The sequence below is a fragment of the Polistes fuscatus genome, unplaced genomic scaffold (genome assembly GCF_010416935.1).
Source record: "Polistes fuscatus isolate 324 unplaced genomic scaffold, CU_Pfus_HIC Scaffold11, whole genome shotgun sequence".
Lineage (NCBI taxonomy): Eukaryota > Metazoa > Arthropoda > Insecta > Hymenoptera > Vespidae > Polistes > Polistes fuscatus.
In genome coordinates, this window is record NW_025113009.1 from 6,441,829 (window position 1) to 6,460,362 (window position 18,534).

The following is an 18,534-nucleotide window of genomic DNA, read 5'->3' on the forward strand; positions in this document are numbered from 1 at the left end:
CGTGTCTCCTTTTTTCTTTCTCCTATCAGGGTGATGAATAAAAATGAAAGAGAGAATGAAAAGCACGGTAATGGAAGACGAGTGTTAGGGGAGACTTTATCTGCTTACGTAAGAAAAAAAAGAAAAGAAAAAAAAGAATAAAGATCGAAAGAAAGAACATTTGTAAAAAGAAAACTTCGTTCTTCCTTCTCCTCCTTCTATTTCTTTTTCTTCCTTCCTTCAACCCATCTATGTTCTCGCGAAGAAGAAGAAGAAGCAGAAGAAGAAGAAGAAGATGTCGTTTCGATGAATAACCCCGAATGGACCAATACCAGTACTCTTGCTCGAGTGATACGTCGCTTTTTCTATCGTTCCTAGTGGAAAACTTGCTACTTCCCGAAGAAAGATCAGTATTCCTCTTCGTACTCGTCTAGCCCCCTTTCCCTTTTCACTACCCTCCCTCCACCACCCCCTTGCTACTTCTTCCTTCTACGGAAACGGCACGTGCTTCGACGCCGGAACGTATTTCTTTTCTTCTCCTTCTATTACATAGTTGTATATGTGTGTACACACACACACACACACACACACACACACACACACACATATGTATATATATATATATATAAAGAGAGAGGTAAATGTATTTAGGTATATACATCTGTATTTCTCTCCCACTCACGATCTTTTTGAAAGAATCGGCTTTTCGGTAACGAAGTAGAGTAGCTAACATTTTTCTTCAAAAAGATGTGCGAGTTCTTCTTCTTCTTCTTCTTCTTATTCTTCTTCACTCTATCTTATCTTCAAATACGTTTCTTTCTTATCGCAAGGAAAAAAAAAAGAAAAGAAAAATTTTAATCGATCTGTGCGCTAGCCGATCGAACCAATCGGTAGTTGATCATCGGCAGTGTGCAGTTAATCATCGGCTTTCTGGTCCTTTCGTTGTTCCGTATGTCAAACGGTTAATCTAATCTAACACGATTATAACGGCGACGAATACATTTTGAAATAACTTGGAGAGATTTACTAGTTTGCTTATTTAATTATAATAAATTGGAAGATATCACGGAAAGTGTCCAGAAATATATCCCATTGATTTTTCATGGACGAGAGGACGATGACGATTATATAATATTTAATATTATATACGATAAAGATTAGGATAACATCTCGCGAAGGAACAAACGCGTAACGCGCTTTTTCGCGGTTCGGGACGAAATGAAAGGAATACGCAACCAGAAGAACAAGTGGATTTTATCTTTCTCTTTTAGTTTTTATTCTAGCTAGCGAAGAGTTTTTCTTCTTCTTATTCTTCACGACTTTTATCTCTCTCTTACTTTTTACACGGGAAAAATTCGTCGAGTCGCATCAAGTACGCGTATCGGAGCAGAAACGAGAGACGTTTTCTCGTAACGAAGAGAATCTTCCAGCTCGTCTCTTTCATCTCGTCATCATTCTTCTCTCTTTCTTTCTTTCTTTCTTTCTCTCTTTCTTCTTCTTCTGCTTCTTCTTCTTCTTATTATTATTTCCTTTTACTCTTGTTGATCTTCCAAAAAAAGAAGAATAAAAGGTAAGAAAACAAATGATATTGTTGTTGGTCTTTCTTCCAGCATCATCTTGCATCCCCTAAACTGATATCGTTTCTTTCGAAAAGATAGCCCTTTTCGTTCGTATCGAAAAAAAGGGGCCTTGCAGGCAAGGAAATTGCCCTTTTTTCCCCGGCATCGTAGGTGACGGCCACCAAAGCTGAAACCTATCGCGACATTTACGTGAAATACCTCGCGAGAAAAACAAACACCACCACCGGCACGATCAACTCGACATTACTCCACGTTCTACCGGCTCCGCTATAGATTGCTATACACTCTTCATGGCTGAACGATGCACAGTGCATCTGAAACCGAAAAAGGAAAAACAAAAATGCTTCGTTATCCACTATCTCTCGTTATTTGCGCGGCCCTCTCGAAATCGATCGGGACAATGTTTTAAAAGGGCTCGTTTCTACGTGAAAAATTGATGATTTCGTTTAAACTACAAAATTAAAATACATTTATTTGCTTTTCTGTTTTTTTTTCTTTTGCAATTAATAAATTATTAAGCCACGTTGGATTACCAGTTTTTTTTATTTAAAACGTGATGAATAAAACGGAAGACAAAAAGTTGGCTGTTGATTTCACCAGAGAGGGAGTAAAAAGATACGACCTTTTTGATAGTGTTGAATAAGCGTAAGAAAGGGTTAGCAGAGAAGGGATTCGAACTCGTAAAAAGGGAGGGTTAAGAGATAAGAAATTATTGCGATAAAAGGGAAAAAATATGTTGATCGTTGGACGTAGATAAGAGAAAACGTTCGAATCGTTGAAATTTAGGTCACCTCTCTCGGTGTTTTGCAACTAATCGATTCGCGCGCGACAAAAGATTGACGAAAAAGAAACAGAGAAAAGATGAAGAATAAATGACGCGAGGTTGATGCAGTAAAACGAAGCTACTCTAGCGACAAGTTTTCCACGCCAGGATAAAAGTAGCAAATATTTACCTTCAAAAGCGAATTTGACATCCTGTCGAGGAATTCCTTTGTGAATCGCGCCGTGTCATCGCCACACTGTCGACGTACCGTATGATGCGAACACTCTAGATATTCCTTGAAGGCACTGCAACAGACAGATTCAAAAAAAGAACAATAAAAAATTATTAACAATTCGTTTTAAAACGAGCAATAAGATATATAATAATATTGCAAATGATTGAAATCGATCGCTTATCGTAGAATCGAGAAACTAGAGACATATATGAGCCGTTTATTTTGAAAGTGGCCTAACTCCATGTAACCTTAAATTGAGATATTTAAAGGTTTGCGTTTCAATGCAATTAAAAATATACGTAAAGAATAACAATGAGTTATGTTGCTTAAGTGTATCTAAAGGTGTTCAATTTACAGTTCCTATTAAAATAATGGCAATTATTAAGTGAATAATATGCGTTTTCTTACCAAGAATGGAGTTAGGCCACTTTCAAAATTAACAACCAGATTCGTTATAAAATTTGAAGGAACCGAAGTCCATTCAACATAATTTAAGATGCTTCAAATTGCGAAAAAACAATACTTATTTTATTTTACATATCTTTATAACACTTTAAAAACATAAATTATGCGATTCAAAACATTTTTTACAAACATAAATTACAAAACAATTTTTTATTTTTTTTCATTTTGTTTATGTGAAAGGGGTTTAAAGAAATCATGATGTTCCGGTGGTATATATCGTAATAAGTCAATTATGTCCTTGAATTTTGCGGTTGTAATTTGTCTTATAGTTTTATACAGTCAATACAATATTTTCGAACTTTCTTGTCTACCCCGACGTGGTATTAAATTCAGGACTTTAAAATTTTCGTTCTCATTCATTGATGTCTTATAGAAAATTTTATATGGTTCATTTTTGACAAAACGCATCCAACATATTTAAATGTATCGAAAAAGAACTTTTTACAAACGGTAACTTTTCCGTTTTTAGTATTTAACAAATATCTAAAACTCCAATTTCTTGGCGAGCCTTTTCCGTTCTTTTGACGTCTTCGTTTCACAATTTTGCGCTCGATAGCTTCGTAAAGCAATATATTTTGTTTATTAAAATCTCCCAAATTCCAAAACTTCTCAAATATATTCTTTCTTTCTTCTTCTTCGTAAGTATAAATGGAGTTAGGCCACTTTCAAAATAAACGGTTCAGTAATTCAACTAACTCTGAAAACTTATGTGTCCAGAATTACCGTAATTACTCGGAATATAAAAAATCTTAAATGCTTTATTGATAGATAATCTGAAGCTGTACATGTTACCGTGGGTAAATGGAAATAATTGACAAATGGAGTTAGGCTACTTTCAAAATAAACACGGCTCATATATATATTATAGTTTGATCATAAAATGTTTGAAATGATAGATGATGAATACGAAGAGGAAAAATGTATTTTCCTGGTCAAAGGGAGAAAACGGACCATCTCAGTTTTCCCGTCGCGTTGTGATCTCTCGAACAACCGCGTGTAAATACACAAGGCAGGTTTTCAGGTTGATGGATGTACATAGAGTGTAATGTCATTAGCCTATCTCTAACACGGTCTGTTGCAGCTTTTGAACTCGCGCATCCTCTGGGAGAAAGAGAGAGAAAGAGAAAGAGAAGATCCGAGGAAGTGGAAATATCGTTTGTGCGAGTGCGCGTGCGTAAACCGGAAACGTTGAAAAATTAACTTTCGAAAGACAAAATATACGATGACAGAGGTATTTATTATCGATCAATTTATTCTCGCGAATTAATTGACGTCGTAAGTTTCTTTTCCATTCATTGCGTATGGAAATCCATGCACGACTGCGATTAAGACATTGAGACGATGTCAAGGCCGGTCTGACGTGAGTTGAACCACAAAAAAAAAAGAAAAAGAAGAATTATATGACTTTATAATAGAATGAAATTTATTTAAATTGATATTTGCTTTTCGATCGTTCAATAGATGATCCAGTTATTCCGAAGATAATATTTGTAATATTTCATGATAATAATCGTCCTGTTTGTAGTGAATGAAATAGCTTAGAAATAATTTGTGTTTGGTTAGGAGAAAATAAAAAGAGAGAGAGGATTATCGTGACCAAATGGTCAGTAAGTATACGCGCCCTTCGATTGGATAGATCGCGTATTTTATCACTCGACAATTGTTTATGTTTGTTACGTTTAATCAAATTTTTCGTAACATCATCGCGACGTCATTTGATGTAGATATTATATAGAATAGTAGGTATGTATGTTCTCCAAAGTTAGTAAATTGATGAAAAATGTATCGTACGAGATTCGTAATACGAATGTAAATTCGACCGTTCATTCTCGAATAATCGTTGAAATTTAATATCTATTCGAATGCAATAACATTAAAAGGTAAATTCGTTTTGTGCAAACGTTATCGATGAACAAATAATTGTTATATACGAACATTTGAAAACGTACGGAATGTAATTAACTTTTCGATCGAAAAATATTTGTTAAATATTCAATTACAAATAAACGTGCATGCTTGAATCATTGAAATGCACAATCTCGTTTCGAGTAGTATTATATTTTCGTTAAATTTTAGCAAAGGTAAAGAGAGTTAAGTACAAACAACAGTGATGATGTACGAACGATTGCATCGAAATAAATTAAAGATTGAATTTCATAGAAATGTGAGCACGTGCATGCGCGATATCTTACAAGTGTTTCGACATTAAACGTCATTGAATTTCGATTCGAAGAACGTATCGCGTTTGATAAAGTGAAACTTTCGACGTGAAAGAAATGGAGAAGAGAAGAAAAGAGAAGAGAGAAAAATTGCAATAGGAGTCAACGACGAGGTGGCTACTTTAATTTATCGATCTCTTTCCCCGCGAAATACGAGGAATGAAAAGATAAATGAATTTCAAGACGATAGAAAAAACTCGACGAAAAGAAAAAAAGAAGAAGAAGAAGAAATGAAAAAGGGAAAATTGAAATATTCTAATTATTAGTTAAATAAATAATAATGCGCATACTCTAGAGAAAATTTTCCTCCTTCCATTTCTTTATCTTCGTTAATAGATTCTCGCACTTACCAACAAACCGATTTGAGAGAATCGTTAGGACCCGACGTACGATTTTCTCTCTCGATTTCTTGAGTGGTTCTCTCGTATCTCTTGTAACAGCGATCGTAGTCTTTCTTGGCATGGTGCATGCATGGTGCGTGTCGTAGATACTCTGAAAGCACAAATAAATCGAATGCAAATGAGCATAAGTATTGCGATCGCATTGTGAATCGATAAATATTAAATAGGTCGCGTGGTTAAAACGATATTCAAAGAAATTAATGCAAGAAGAATTAATGCAACCGAACTATTGAATAATTATAAGGGAACGAGTTTAAATAAAATTATTATAGCAGAGAAGAAAACGCGAAGTAATGTGGTATATTAAATTATATCGTAAAGGGTTAGGTCATTGTTCGTGCGAAACCGATGCGATCCAATAAGATCTTCGATAAGGTAGAGAAGAAGGGAATGGGGGAGAGATCACGCGACTAGTTTCGAGTTATCTCTGTGTTTCGAGATTAGAGGGATACGGCACGGTCAGAGATAGCGACCGGCACTCGACTCAATAATGCATTCGGCACTCTCGAGATTACGGGAATATTGCGCGTGTATCGTCTTCCTCATACACACACACACACACACATACATAGATACGCGAGCATGCGTATGTATGTAGGCATGTACAAAGGTAGATTGGTGAAAACGAGAGACCGAGGGAGAGGAAGGAAGGAAGGAAGGAAGGATTTCGGTCGATTCTGTAAAGGACAGGACGCAGTAAGCAGCAAAATGGCTATCTCGAATGCGTCTTGAATTTATCGATTTTCCAGTGGAAATTGCACGGCCGCGAGAGTCAAACGTTAAGACGGTCCAGCGCACTTACCGTCTTGGTAAGGACCATCTTGGCAAAGTTCCATAATCGCTTGGTTTGTCCCCGTGTACAAAGAGTTAAAGTGTTCCCTCTGGTCGGCCTCCATGCACTTGACGGTGTACGTTTTGATGCACTTCATGCCAGCCTGGATATCTCTAGAAATATCGACAGAAAGAGAAAAGGAAATAGAATATATATGGTTAATATTCTGAGGGAGAATACTCTCAGATTCGCTCGATTTCATTCGACTAATTATCTTCCGTCTAATTGAAACCGTATCATTATACTCGGTTCCTCGGGATACTCCTATTCTATTTAATTGTACATATGTAGATACGTATGTGTAACGTAGGGTCAGTTACGAACAACCACTAAGAAAATCTAATACCCAGGTATTAAACTTGGAATTTGAAGAATTCGAAAGAACGTCTAGAAATGAAATTAGACAATTTAGTAATTTAGTTTAAATGGATATCGACAATTTTATTGTCATTTGAATGAGAATATTTTGATTAATTCTATTATTATTATTATTATTATTTTTTTTTCAGGTGATACGATACGATTATATACATTCCTTTCGAATATCTATATATTTTCATTTTATTTTTCCGATTCACTATCGATTTGTTTCTTTAATCTTGGCGTCGATGAATGTTTCGTAGAATTTGTGGAGGAAAATGAAAGAAAATAAAATATCAAGGAAATCGTGTTCCTTGTGATATAAGATAAGAAGCAAGCTCGAGAGAAGAGGGATGGAAAAATGTGCATCAAAAGGCTTGTATACTTGCTCCTCTCCTTTCTCTCTTACGAATTGGGCCTTTCTTTATTTCTTTTTTTCTTTCGTTTCTTTTTTCTCTTGCATCCATTCAATCTACATCTTCTTTCGAACTTTCAATATAACTAGGTACCTACTTCATGTCGAGAGTATCGAAGTAGTTGCACGACCTTGAACAATACTGCACAAGTCGAGGTTATACGTTGAAAAGGAATATTCTACGTGCTTTCTCTTACATTTCTCTATAGCGCGAAAAATAGCTTAGGCTTTGCAGCAAACCGTTACCTTGCCAAGGGCTGGAAAAGGCATCTAAATTTCAGATTTCAATTTCAATCCTCCGCGCACGCGAGAAAATCGTCGAAACTCGACTTACCACCCGAGGCATTGAGAAAAGAAAATGCCGTATGTAAGTACTTTTATTTATAATTTATTGTTCGTTCAATTCAACGAACGTACCAGCCAATGATTTTAATTGAAATATTACGTATTAAAGTCATGTGTAAATAAATAAAAACAACGATTATTAATATTTGATTTTTTCATTCTATATTAGGTCGTTTATAATTTTATACAAGAACAAAAATAATCTTAGTAAATTTTCATTTACAACGATTAAATATCATCGATGCTTTGTCAGCTTCTCTCAACAATAAGTCAATTTTCCTAAGGGCTATATTCATTTTAAAGATGCAAATCCTATCATTGATATTCATTGAAACTAATATTTCGAACGATATTTTATTTTTCAGAATAAAATTCTTTTTCGTGTTTTTGAACGTTATTCGGGGATTACGTAGGATGTACGGTTACGTATAATTTTTTCGGTCTTCCTTTATATATTTTTACGTTTTTATTTATTTTTATTGTTTGCAATGTCGTTAACAAATTTCTCTTTTTGAATAAAGATGGGCACAACGGAATCGGAAAAAAAAAGAATAATCCAAAAAAAGAGAATAAAAATCGAAAAATAGTCGACGCCATTTAGCCGTTCTCCTATTTTATTCTCTATAATCGCCTAGGTCCGGTCCGTTAACGCGATTTTCATTGCGGTCCGAGGACTCGTGTGACATCGGAGTTGGTCCATTATACTCTGGAATGGTTCGAGCGTACTCGGATTACGAGTTATAATGCCAAACAAGCCACGTGTTCTCACTTTTTAATGAAATTATCGATGGTGCGGTTAAAGGACCTTTCTGGCACATTTAAGTGCTGAAAATGTGTACGAGATAATCCGATTGAAATCCTTTCTCTTCTCCGTTAAAGATGATAATAATAAATGAAAATAAAATAGAAAGGGGAAGAAGAAATGAAAATAAAGTTTCCGGATAAGAAGGAAAATCTTCGAAAGACGATTTCCACAAAGATAAGTTTCATGCGAATAGAAAATTCGCGGTACGAATCAACAACTACCGTGGAAAAAGCAGGAAAAGAAAATCGAGCATTTTTCGTGAGAAAACCGTCTCATAAGGAAAGGTCGCTTTTAAAGAATTAGATTTAAGACGTTTCGATGTAAGCTTCCTCCTATATACGTATGCTGCTTCGACAAGATATTGTCCAACGTTAAAGCCATAACTTATGGGACTAGAGAAGAGTATCGATTTTTTAGCTACAGAAGGTGCCACTGTTCGATATAATAAATGACGATATTTATTTTATTTTTCGCGTATAATTCAATGGATTTTCAACGGTTAACGATACGCATGGAAATTTCCAGTTTTGTCTAATCAGTCTCGATTACGTTTACTTTGTTTAGAATGTACTCGTTAGCAATAACGGTCAATGTTAATGAGAAGTATCGTTGGCGTGTAGAGTAACAAGCTAACGAGTCAATTTAATAAATTAATCGACGATAGGTCGAATTATTCAAGTGAAATATCAATATACGCGCCGATATTAATCGCAAGCTTTGAATAAACGATGTTGAAAAACGCGAAAACAAAAAAAGAAAAAAAAAAGAGAAAAGAAATACAAATTTGTATTTCTTTTCAGTATTTATATACCTTTGTTTTTTCTTGTGTTCAAATTCAAATAACTTGTGTATTTAATAAATTGATACGAAACGTAGGTACTTCTAATGTATAGAGAAATGCGAATATTCGAGATACTCGAGTAAATATTGAACTTATCTTATTAGTAAGAGTAACAAGCTCATTTAATTAGATGCCAATTAACCAATTTCTGTGGTTAACTCGATCGAATAAAGTTAAGAAACTTACGGGCATAACTCTTGAAGATCCTCTTTCTTCGTGACGAAACTAAGATCGTTGTTGTTGCTGATCTTCTTGAGAGGTCTGGCGCACCTCGTAAGTTCTTCGTGCCCGCACTCCTCACCTCGGCAACTTGCGAGAACTATGAGAAACAAAAGGGAAAAAAGAAAAATAATATAAAATCAAGTTAGAAATTTTGTGTCGATATTAGAGAAGCGTATCTCTTTTCAACTTTTTCTTGTTCTTTTTATAACCTCTTTTATTTTATTCAAAAGTCACTAGAGGGAAGAAATATATAACCGAGTTCAGTCGACTAACTGGATTATGAACTGCGAGTTTGCGAGAGCCAACCCCCAAGTATTGCAGCGAAACGAGAATATCGTAAGAAAGATCAAGAAAATAATAGAAGGAGGAAACAAAAATAAGAAAATTTTTGCGAGGAAAAAATTCCCGATAGAGATAGAAATTAGTTTACCGGTAGAGTTTCTGTTTGTTAATCCAGGAAGTGATACTTCCGGGTAAGCTCCATCGTCGCCTCCCTTCCCTCCTCCTCCTACCTTTTTGTTATAAGTTTGTTTTGAGAGGCAAAGATGTCGAGGGAAAAGTCGATCTTGACCTCGTTCTAAGCAAACTACCGGTTAATCCTATAGACTTCTGATCGAATCACCCCTTTGCGAACCTTTCTCAACCCACCCCTTCGCTAAGGAAGACACGTTTACGTGAGACGACTTTTAAGTAGATAAAAATTAATTTTTCTCAACAGACCTTCGCTTCCACCCCTCGCAATTACCCTTCCAGAAGAGCACGGGAACGTCGTCTTACTTCGTCTTACTTTTTTTCCCATCGATCTTTCGAAGCAGGTACGCTGCTGAAACGTACCATTTTCTAATTCAATAAAAGTATAAATTGAACGTACACCTACTTTATAAGAGTAGACAAAATTATTATGCCGATCTTCATAGAATAGGAATAATACAGTAATCGAGTGGACGAGTATATTAAACAGGGTTTAAACAGATATTTATCGCAATTTGAAGTTTTCAAAATAAGGAAAAATATACGAAGAAAAATTGTATGTAAAATATAATCCTTTTTTATGTCGAATTTCTATGATAAATTGTACAACCATTTTTCTATCTATCCTGTCTTTTTTTTTCAAGATTTAATTTTTGTTTTCTCTATTTTTGTTGTTGTCATTTTTGTTAAGTTATTACTTTAAATGTACTTTACGTTGAATTAAATAGACAGTAAGTGGAGCAATTATTTGCTTGTAGAAATTTCGCAATTTAAGATAAGAGGTGAAAAGAATGCTTTTCAAGGAGAACCATTCATTCTTTTCTACAAAAGTCTATGGTTCGGCGGCACTCGAAGCGCCAAGGTCTTTACGTAGGGTCTTTGGAGGAGTGCACGTCGAGACGTACTACTACTTACTATTACTATTACACAGGCCGTACAACACACCAGGCGGGCTTTATCCACTTGAGCCCTCCTCGACTCACCTTTTTGCGAGGATTAAATCGGATTACGTGCGACCGGTTCTACCAACCGAGTGTAACGAGCCTTCCTTCTTTCCTTCCTTCCTTCCCGTTAATGTACAACGCACGTTCTTACGGTTTGCTAACGTGACGCGTATTTAACAAGTGTCTTTTCTACACACGAACAACATTTACAACCTTTTTTCCCCCCATGCAACGAAACTCGGACGACCGGGCAATTATTTCATAAATACAATTATTGTCCTTTTCTTTTATTTCTTTTTTCCTAGACCAATTTTCTTTACGATCGATAGAATCATTTTGTCAATTAATTGATATTATCAATTGGGGAAAAAAATTACACACGCGCGCAACCTATTCTCAAATGAAAAAGAAAGAATTGATAAATGCATGAATTTTCTACAAACTTAAATTGATATTAATTTTCGAAATTATTTTCCCTGACCTACGACAAATCTCCTACGCCCGAATTTCTTTTTCTTTTTTTTTGGCAGACCCATATAAAACATCGATCATAGTAAAAAGATGGCCGGTACTCTAAGAAACATTTGTTTCAACGTCTGGTCCATTTGTCTCGTCAAATTATGATTGGCCATTCTTCGTCTGGTCGATGGTATCGTTGCGAACTTTTCCGTCGTTCTCCGAAACTTTTTCTCTTTCTCTCACTCTCTCTCTCTTTGGAAAAAGGAAAGGAAAAGAAATCGAATGGAAACTTGGAACGTTACGAAAATATTGGGTAGAAGAAAGGTTGTTAAAAACTGTCTTTTAAATACTAATCTATACATAATTCTTACTCGTCAGAAGATTGGTCTCGTGGGAGCGGGGGCAGAATTAAAGTGACGAATATGCGGAAAGTGCGAAAAATGCATGAAAATGAGTAAACAAAGCATCATTAAATTCAAATCAACTTCTTAATTTGAACGAATGGTTTTTTGTCCTACGCTAGTACTGTCCGGCATGATAATAAGCGTTCATTTGTCATCGTTAGCGTTCCACGAATGCATTTCCTGTGTTTTCATCTCCTCTTTACCAATACAGAAACGTGTGAAACCTTTCCGGCGCGTTACCCACAACTCTGTTCTTGTTTGTCTTGTTTTCCAAACTTTTTTTTTTCTATTTTCTTCTTTATTTTTTATTTTCATTGCTATCAAGCATTTCTCTCTCTCTTTTTTTCCCTCGTTGCATTTAAATATAATATAATACATAACATAATACTCGAGGGAATCTCGTAAACGACAGGATTGGGTTTATAATTGAATTGCGAACACATTGCAATGAATCATCCGCTTTTTGTGTAATATGTTGAACGTTTTCCTTTTAAATGATACTTTTTAATTCCTCCCCAAAGCTCTTTATATTGATATCTTTCCGGTATATTTTAATTTACGATTAAATATCGAGTTAAGCGAGATCGATATTATTTACGTTATTTCTTTTTAAAGCGAATAAAAAATGAAATTAATAAATTTAGTAATATTTTACATATATTTATAGAGTAAAACTTTATTGAATATTTTTGGGGAAAAAGAAAGCACGACGAGTAGCTTTTAGAATTTAAGAATAATTCTGTTGTAAATATCAAAGATCGCGTTACTTAGAATTATTTGTAAAAAGAACAATTTTTGTCCGTGAAATCGACATAGCAATTTAGTATTTCACGTTGAAGGAGAGTTAAATTAAACGCTATAAAAGGGTTGAAAACGGTGCCTGTCATCCCATCGAATACGGTCACACGATTCTCTTTTCACAGCGACCGCCGACCATTTTCCCCAATTAAATAAATTAAGCGGAGTGCGTACGTCTACTCTTTTAGATCCGTATGGATGATGAACTCTCCGACCGACGATTAATTTATTTCCAAGCGATCATTATCAAACGCGAACTTTACATAATATCGTCTAATTTTACCGACACATACATTAGCGTGTTGCATAATTTACCAACTACCTACCTAGCCAAGTTAGGTGTCTATCGCAAAACCATTCAAAAATTTCTATCGCACGTTTTACGTAACGCTCGTTACTAATTAGTCTTACGAATTATGCTTTATAATTAATCGACACCGTATTCCTTTTGTATTAAACTTTGCTACACGTAACGCAAATGTTTTCCTACATATTTCTTTACACAAAATGATCGAAACCGTCGTTAAACTAATGACGTTATTCGAGATGAAAAATTAATCATTTTAATAAGTAAAATATACAAAATAATGTTGTACATTCGATTGACCGAGAAATCATTTATCTATACGCGATTAGAATTTAATTTTGTCATTAACATTCAATCTATAAAAAAAAACGTAGCCAGTTAAGAGCAAATAATTCTTGTAGAAGAACAAACTACTAGGATTACATAATAAATGTTTCAATTAACACTAACCTTGACACGTACAGTAACCACAGATGGTTAGAATAATTTACCAAGTTGCCAATTTCCAGCTACATTCCATGCAGTCTACTCATTTTTCAATTGCATTCATTAACGCAATTTAAAAAATACCCTATTAATATAATATTATTTTAGTTAAGAAAGAGGAAAGTTGTTCGTATAAATAAATAATATATCGTTAGATTGAAAATAGAAAAAGAAAGGGAACAATGACGGATACGTAGGACAACGCGCTTTTAGTAGGACGAATTTCGAGGGAAATTCGAGTACGAACGGGGCTTGGTTGGTCCCTCGAGGCTTCAACGACGAGCGTCATTAAATTTAATTACAAACTATCTAAATTATTGGAGAGGGTCGAAACGCGGGTGGTTGTGACCGTGTCGGGATAGATTGGCAATGGTGTAAGAGAGATAGACAGAATCTATATATTGGATGATCTGTGCGCTTGAGTGTGTGCGTGTGTGTTAGAGAACTCCTAGAGCAAGCGATGACGATCAGCAAGCGATGATCGTTCAATCGATTCTCGAACGGTTCTGATGGTTCGGATAGGATATCATCCCACACACATACACATCTACACACTAACGCACAACAACTTGAAATTACGAGAAGCAAATGCAGCAGCAACAGCAGCAGCAGCAGCAGCTATTCGTGCGAAACATCTTCGCATACTCTTGCTCTCGAGTCCGGTGTATTCTTGAAACTGTTTAAACACGCGGAACATAGATCTAGATCTAGATCATTTAGAGGAGAGGAAAAATGAGGAAAAAACAACTTCGAGAGGATTATTATTCTCCTCCTCTTGACTTTTTTATTTCAAAACTTCTGACTTTGACTACACGAGAAAGCAATCCATACTCGAGTCAGTAGGTTATAATATAGATTCGTTTAATCTCTCCCATGTTCTCGTTTTATCAGTTAATCGTCATAAGAGGCGAAACTCGCATCAATTTCCTTCCACGATTTCATCAACTGATAAGTTTACTCTTCGTATTTGCTCGGTAGTGTATTTAGAAAATACTCGATCATTGGAATTTACTTTTCAAGATGAATCCTTTATTTCCTTCCTTATTTGTTTTCTCTTTTATTATAGTTTTTTTTACTTTGGCTTAGAATTAATTGTTTTTCCAGCGAATTTTTTAGCTTTTTTTTTAATTACTATTCCCTTATTTCTCCGTTTCTCGCTCGCACTCTCTCTCTCTCTTCGTGTCTTTCCTTCACTATCTTTATTTCGTGTAGGACCTGTATCGAATAAATCTTGGGAAGTTTTATCAAGCGATCGAGGAAAAAAGTCTCGTTATCTTAATGATCGTCTCGACCTCACGAACCTCGTCTCTCCAAGCACGGAACGAACGGAATTAATGTTTGCCGAGGACGTAGGTACAATGGTAAGCTTAGAAAGGAAGAGGATTATGTCCAAAGAGAGACAAAGGATCCGTGGAAAATAAAAGAGATTGATCGTCGATCGAGAAGAGTAGAAAAGGAGAAGAATAAAAAGGAAAGAAGGTGGAAAAGGAAAAATAAAGGTGGATTTTCTAGTCGACGACCTGTCCGTCACTCCCCCTTTTCTTTATCATCAAGAACTCATCGAGTGCTTTTATCGTCGATTTTCAAAAGTACTATCTTCTTTGCCAGCTTTTTTATTTCTCTCTCTCTCTCTCTCTCTCTGTTTCTCTATTTATATATATCTTTCCTTTTCTTTCTTCTGTCCTCCAATTTTTCTCGTTTTTATTCTGGTCCCCGTGTACCCGGGCTAACAATATCGTAAAACGATATTTGTTTCATGCTCTCTCTATCACGTTATAATATGTATTGTACCATCGGAAAAATCATAATCCTCGGAAGAACTTGTTGTACATACAATCGAGATCGAATAATTAATCTTTGAATATAGAAAAATTGTAATCTACAATTTGTAAGTAAAACTTTCGCGTATTTATAAAATGTCATTTTTATAAATTTAGTTTATAAACAATTCGATTAATAAGCACATATTACGATTAAATCTTTGCGACGAAGTAACAATTTTTAATTCACGATAAGCCAGGCATTCGTTAATCAAGGGAAATCTATTTTTATTCCCGACCAAATGTAAATGGGAATTCATTTTGTCAGAAAATCATAGAAATCTCCATATTATTGGAAAGTTTAGCTTGGCACCCCAATAAAAAGCGAACAAATATAGCTGACTTATACGAAAGCGAGGTTCGCGCGAATGGGCATGAATTATTCTCGCGTCTGTCGACTGTATTTCCAGGTGAATTCGCAATTCGAAAATTCGATGGCCATGATGTCTATTAATAAAGACTAGGGTGAATATTAAACGCAACTGTTACGAAATAATTTCCTATATATATATGTGTTTGTGTATGGGTAGTATGTGTTTTTCTTAATTTGATCCAAACGAAAGGATTAAAAATCAAGAAACCTTGATCAAAAAACCTCACATATGTTTGTTTGTTTTTTTTTTTAAAGAGCATATTATAAACTCATCTTCCTTTTGAAGATGATTAACGTTGAAACGTTACTCGTCCGGCGTGTTAGTTTTGCTTACGACACTATAACAAGCTAAAGGATTTCGTGCGGAAACTGTGGTTGTCTAACGAGCGAACAACCTAGAATGAAAGATAGAGAGAGAGAGAGAGAGAGAAATGGAGAAGAGAAATGGAGAAGAGAAATGGAGAAGAGAATTCGAAACGTAACGTACAAGATATTTCTGCTCGGGAACATCGTCTCATCTTGAGATTGTAAATGAATACAATACATAGTTAAGTAGTAGCTACTTGTAACTCGCTGACTCGTCCTACCGAGTGAATTTCATTGTCAGTAATAAAGGAAACATTTCAATTTTAAGGAATGCATCTAAGAAATTTCAACGTAGACGTTACATGTAAATAACTAAAAACATGGGCAACTTTGCTTAAATACCATTTCTTACCAAGAGAGACATGTATGTTATTCGCTGAAACTTCGATATAATCACATTTCTATAAAAGGATGACTGAGATATCGCATTACAACGGCAACGATCAATTCGAAAAGCATTTCGACGAACGATCTCTCTCCCTCTCTCTCTCTCTCTTCTTCTCTCTTATCACTCTCGAGCAAAGAGTTTCTCATGCAAGTCATCACGAAAGAGATATTACCGATACTCGATCCGTAATGCATTTCCGTTGGCGTGGATACGAGATAAAAAGAGAAAGAGATAGAGAAACGTAATGGTTTCGCGGCAAGGGAACGCAAAGATTGTGGTAGACGATGAGATATCGAAGAAAACACATCGAGGATGAGAATTAAAAGACGAAAGGTGCTTGTCTATATCGGTGGTGCTATGGAAAGGGAAATAACGGAGGAAAGAAGAAGAGGTAGAGAAAAAAGTAGATGACAAAAGTGGGATAATATCTGAGTGTAAGGAAAAGTAGGGGGAGGAGGGTTGCTGGGGACAAAATGAAAGAAAAAAAGGAAGAACAAGCAAGAAAGAAAGAAAGAAAGAAAGAACGGAAGCAGCAGGAAAATGCGAACAATTGTCCGTTTCATCTTCATTCGCGCGTTAATTGCAGGAGTAACGGTTGGACGAGTCGGTAGTTGCGCTTTTGTTGCAAGCGCGCGTGCATATTCTCTTTTCGTAGGGGTGGGTGCGCTGGTGCGCATCACACTCACTCTCTCTCTCTCTCTCTCCCTCACGATATTACTTTTACACGCATACACGTGCACAGGTATATACGTATGTATATGTGAATATAACACTTCGTCGACAGGTCCATAAAGTCGAGCACCATTTTAAAGTGCATCCCTTGGCAACGTTATGACTCTCCCGAGGAAGGCGAAATTACGAGCGCATTATGCGACTGGGCATTAGTTAATTCTCAACGCTTGCATCTATGCTACGTCCCGGCTACGTCCTTCTACAACACAGGTCCGCCTTTTGATTTCGACGACCTGTGCCCACTGTATTTCGATCCCTTTTCTACGTTTAACACCAAGATATTTCATTTTTGCGTACACGATTAATAGCTCAATTAATATTACGTAAATATGCAAGATAAAATGTTATTTATTTATCTTACATTAGTTAGAAAAATTATTTACATGTTATCCCAACTCGTTTATAAATTTATTTCCAATATTTTCTTTTCAGCCAGATCGATTTAATGTTAATTAATACATTTTACTTTATATTCACTTCAATCGAGATCATTATTTCATGATTTTTATGAACAATTAATTTCGCATTAAAGGATTAATATTAATTTACCGACAGCTCTATGACATCTGCATTAATAATGTTAAATTCGAAGATTATTACTCCCTGTAATTAATAAATTTAAAGTCATATTACATAGTGATACCTATTAATATGATTTCTAATTCAGGTGACATTAATTGTTAATTTGTTCTAAATATTTACTTTATGCTAATCTTTATTGAACTCGTTCAAATATGCTAAATAGGAGGAATGATTGATATAAAATAGAACGAAGATAGGAAGAAAAAAAAATGAAATGCAATTGATTGGAATTATTTCGTCTCTTTTTCTTTCTCTCTCTCTCTCTCTCTTTGGCGTACTATTTTGTACTTTTCAACAATAAAGTATATTATATCTTAGCTATTACAAGAAGACCATAGGTAAATGGATCAACCATGCCGAAGGATCATTATTTATGCGAGACCACCACCGACAGCGTCAGCAACACCAACTCCGACATTTTTACATATACTTAGATGCTTGGTATTTTCCAACATCGTACCTTTGGCAAATCGTTCCAACGGAATGATATATCGCAACCGCGTTATCTGTATTACGTAGAGAAATCTTCCGACTATATTCTCAGAAAATTTAGTTCGTCCATTGTGATGGAAAAGAGCGCATAAAAGTGCATCGCATCAAATATATTGCATCCCTGCCGTTTTCTCTGGCCCGTTAAGTTTCCTTCACCTACGGATTCTCGATATGTTAGACTGTATGTAATATTAATAGAACCTGCATTTGAAAACCTCTGCGAAAGTATTACGAATTTGTCAATCGGCTTATTTCACGATTTATAATTATCGGATGACTGGTATATCGAATATCGGTGAACAAAAATACATTTATTTTCTGTATCGAGGACTAGATGCTTAAAAAACAACTACGATTCTTCGAATCTAACATACATATTTATATACCCGTGATAGTTAGAAATTTTACTGCAAGAAAGATTGCGTTTAATAAACAAGAGACCGAACGTGA

General features: G+C 35.4%; 1 protein-coding gene and 1 long non-coding RNA gene across 3 annotated transcripts in view; both read right to left on the bottom strand.

Annotated features, from left to right (window-relative positions):
- Positions 1-1,515: 1,515 nt before the first annotated feature.
- LOC122526227 overlaps positions 1,516-18,534 on the bottom strand; it is a 28,677-nt gene continuing 11,658 nt past the window's right edge. For both annotated transcript variants that reach the window (XM_043649502.1, XM_043649501.1), the window contains 5 exons: positions 9,427-9,559; positions 6,445-6,587; positions 5,592-5,733; positions 2,513-2,627; positions 1,516-1,873 (listed from right to left, as the gene is read on the bottom strand). In XM_043649502.1, the coding sequence (XP_043505437.1) occupies positions 1,745-1,873; positions 2,513-2,627; positions 5,592-5,733; positions 6,445-6,587; positions 9,427-9,559 (662 nt within the window). In that variant the 3' untranslated portion in view covers positions 1,516-1,744. The remainder of the gene's footprint in view (positions 1,874-2,512; positions 2,628-5,591; positions 5,734-6,444; positions 6,588-9,426; positions 9,560-18,534) is intronic.
- LOC122526228 lies at positions 9,976-10,439 on the bottom strand. The gene is made up of 2 exons (XR_006306008.1): positions 10,183-10,439; positions 9,976-10,117 (listed from the first exon to the last, which is right to left on the bottom strand). It is a non-coding gene; the product is annotated as an uncharacterized LOC122526228 (long non-coding RNA).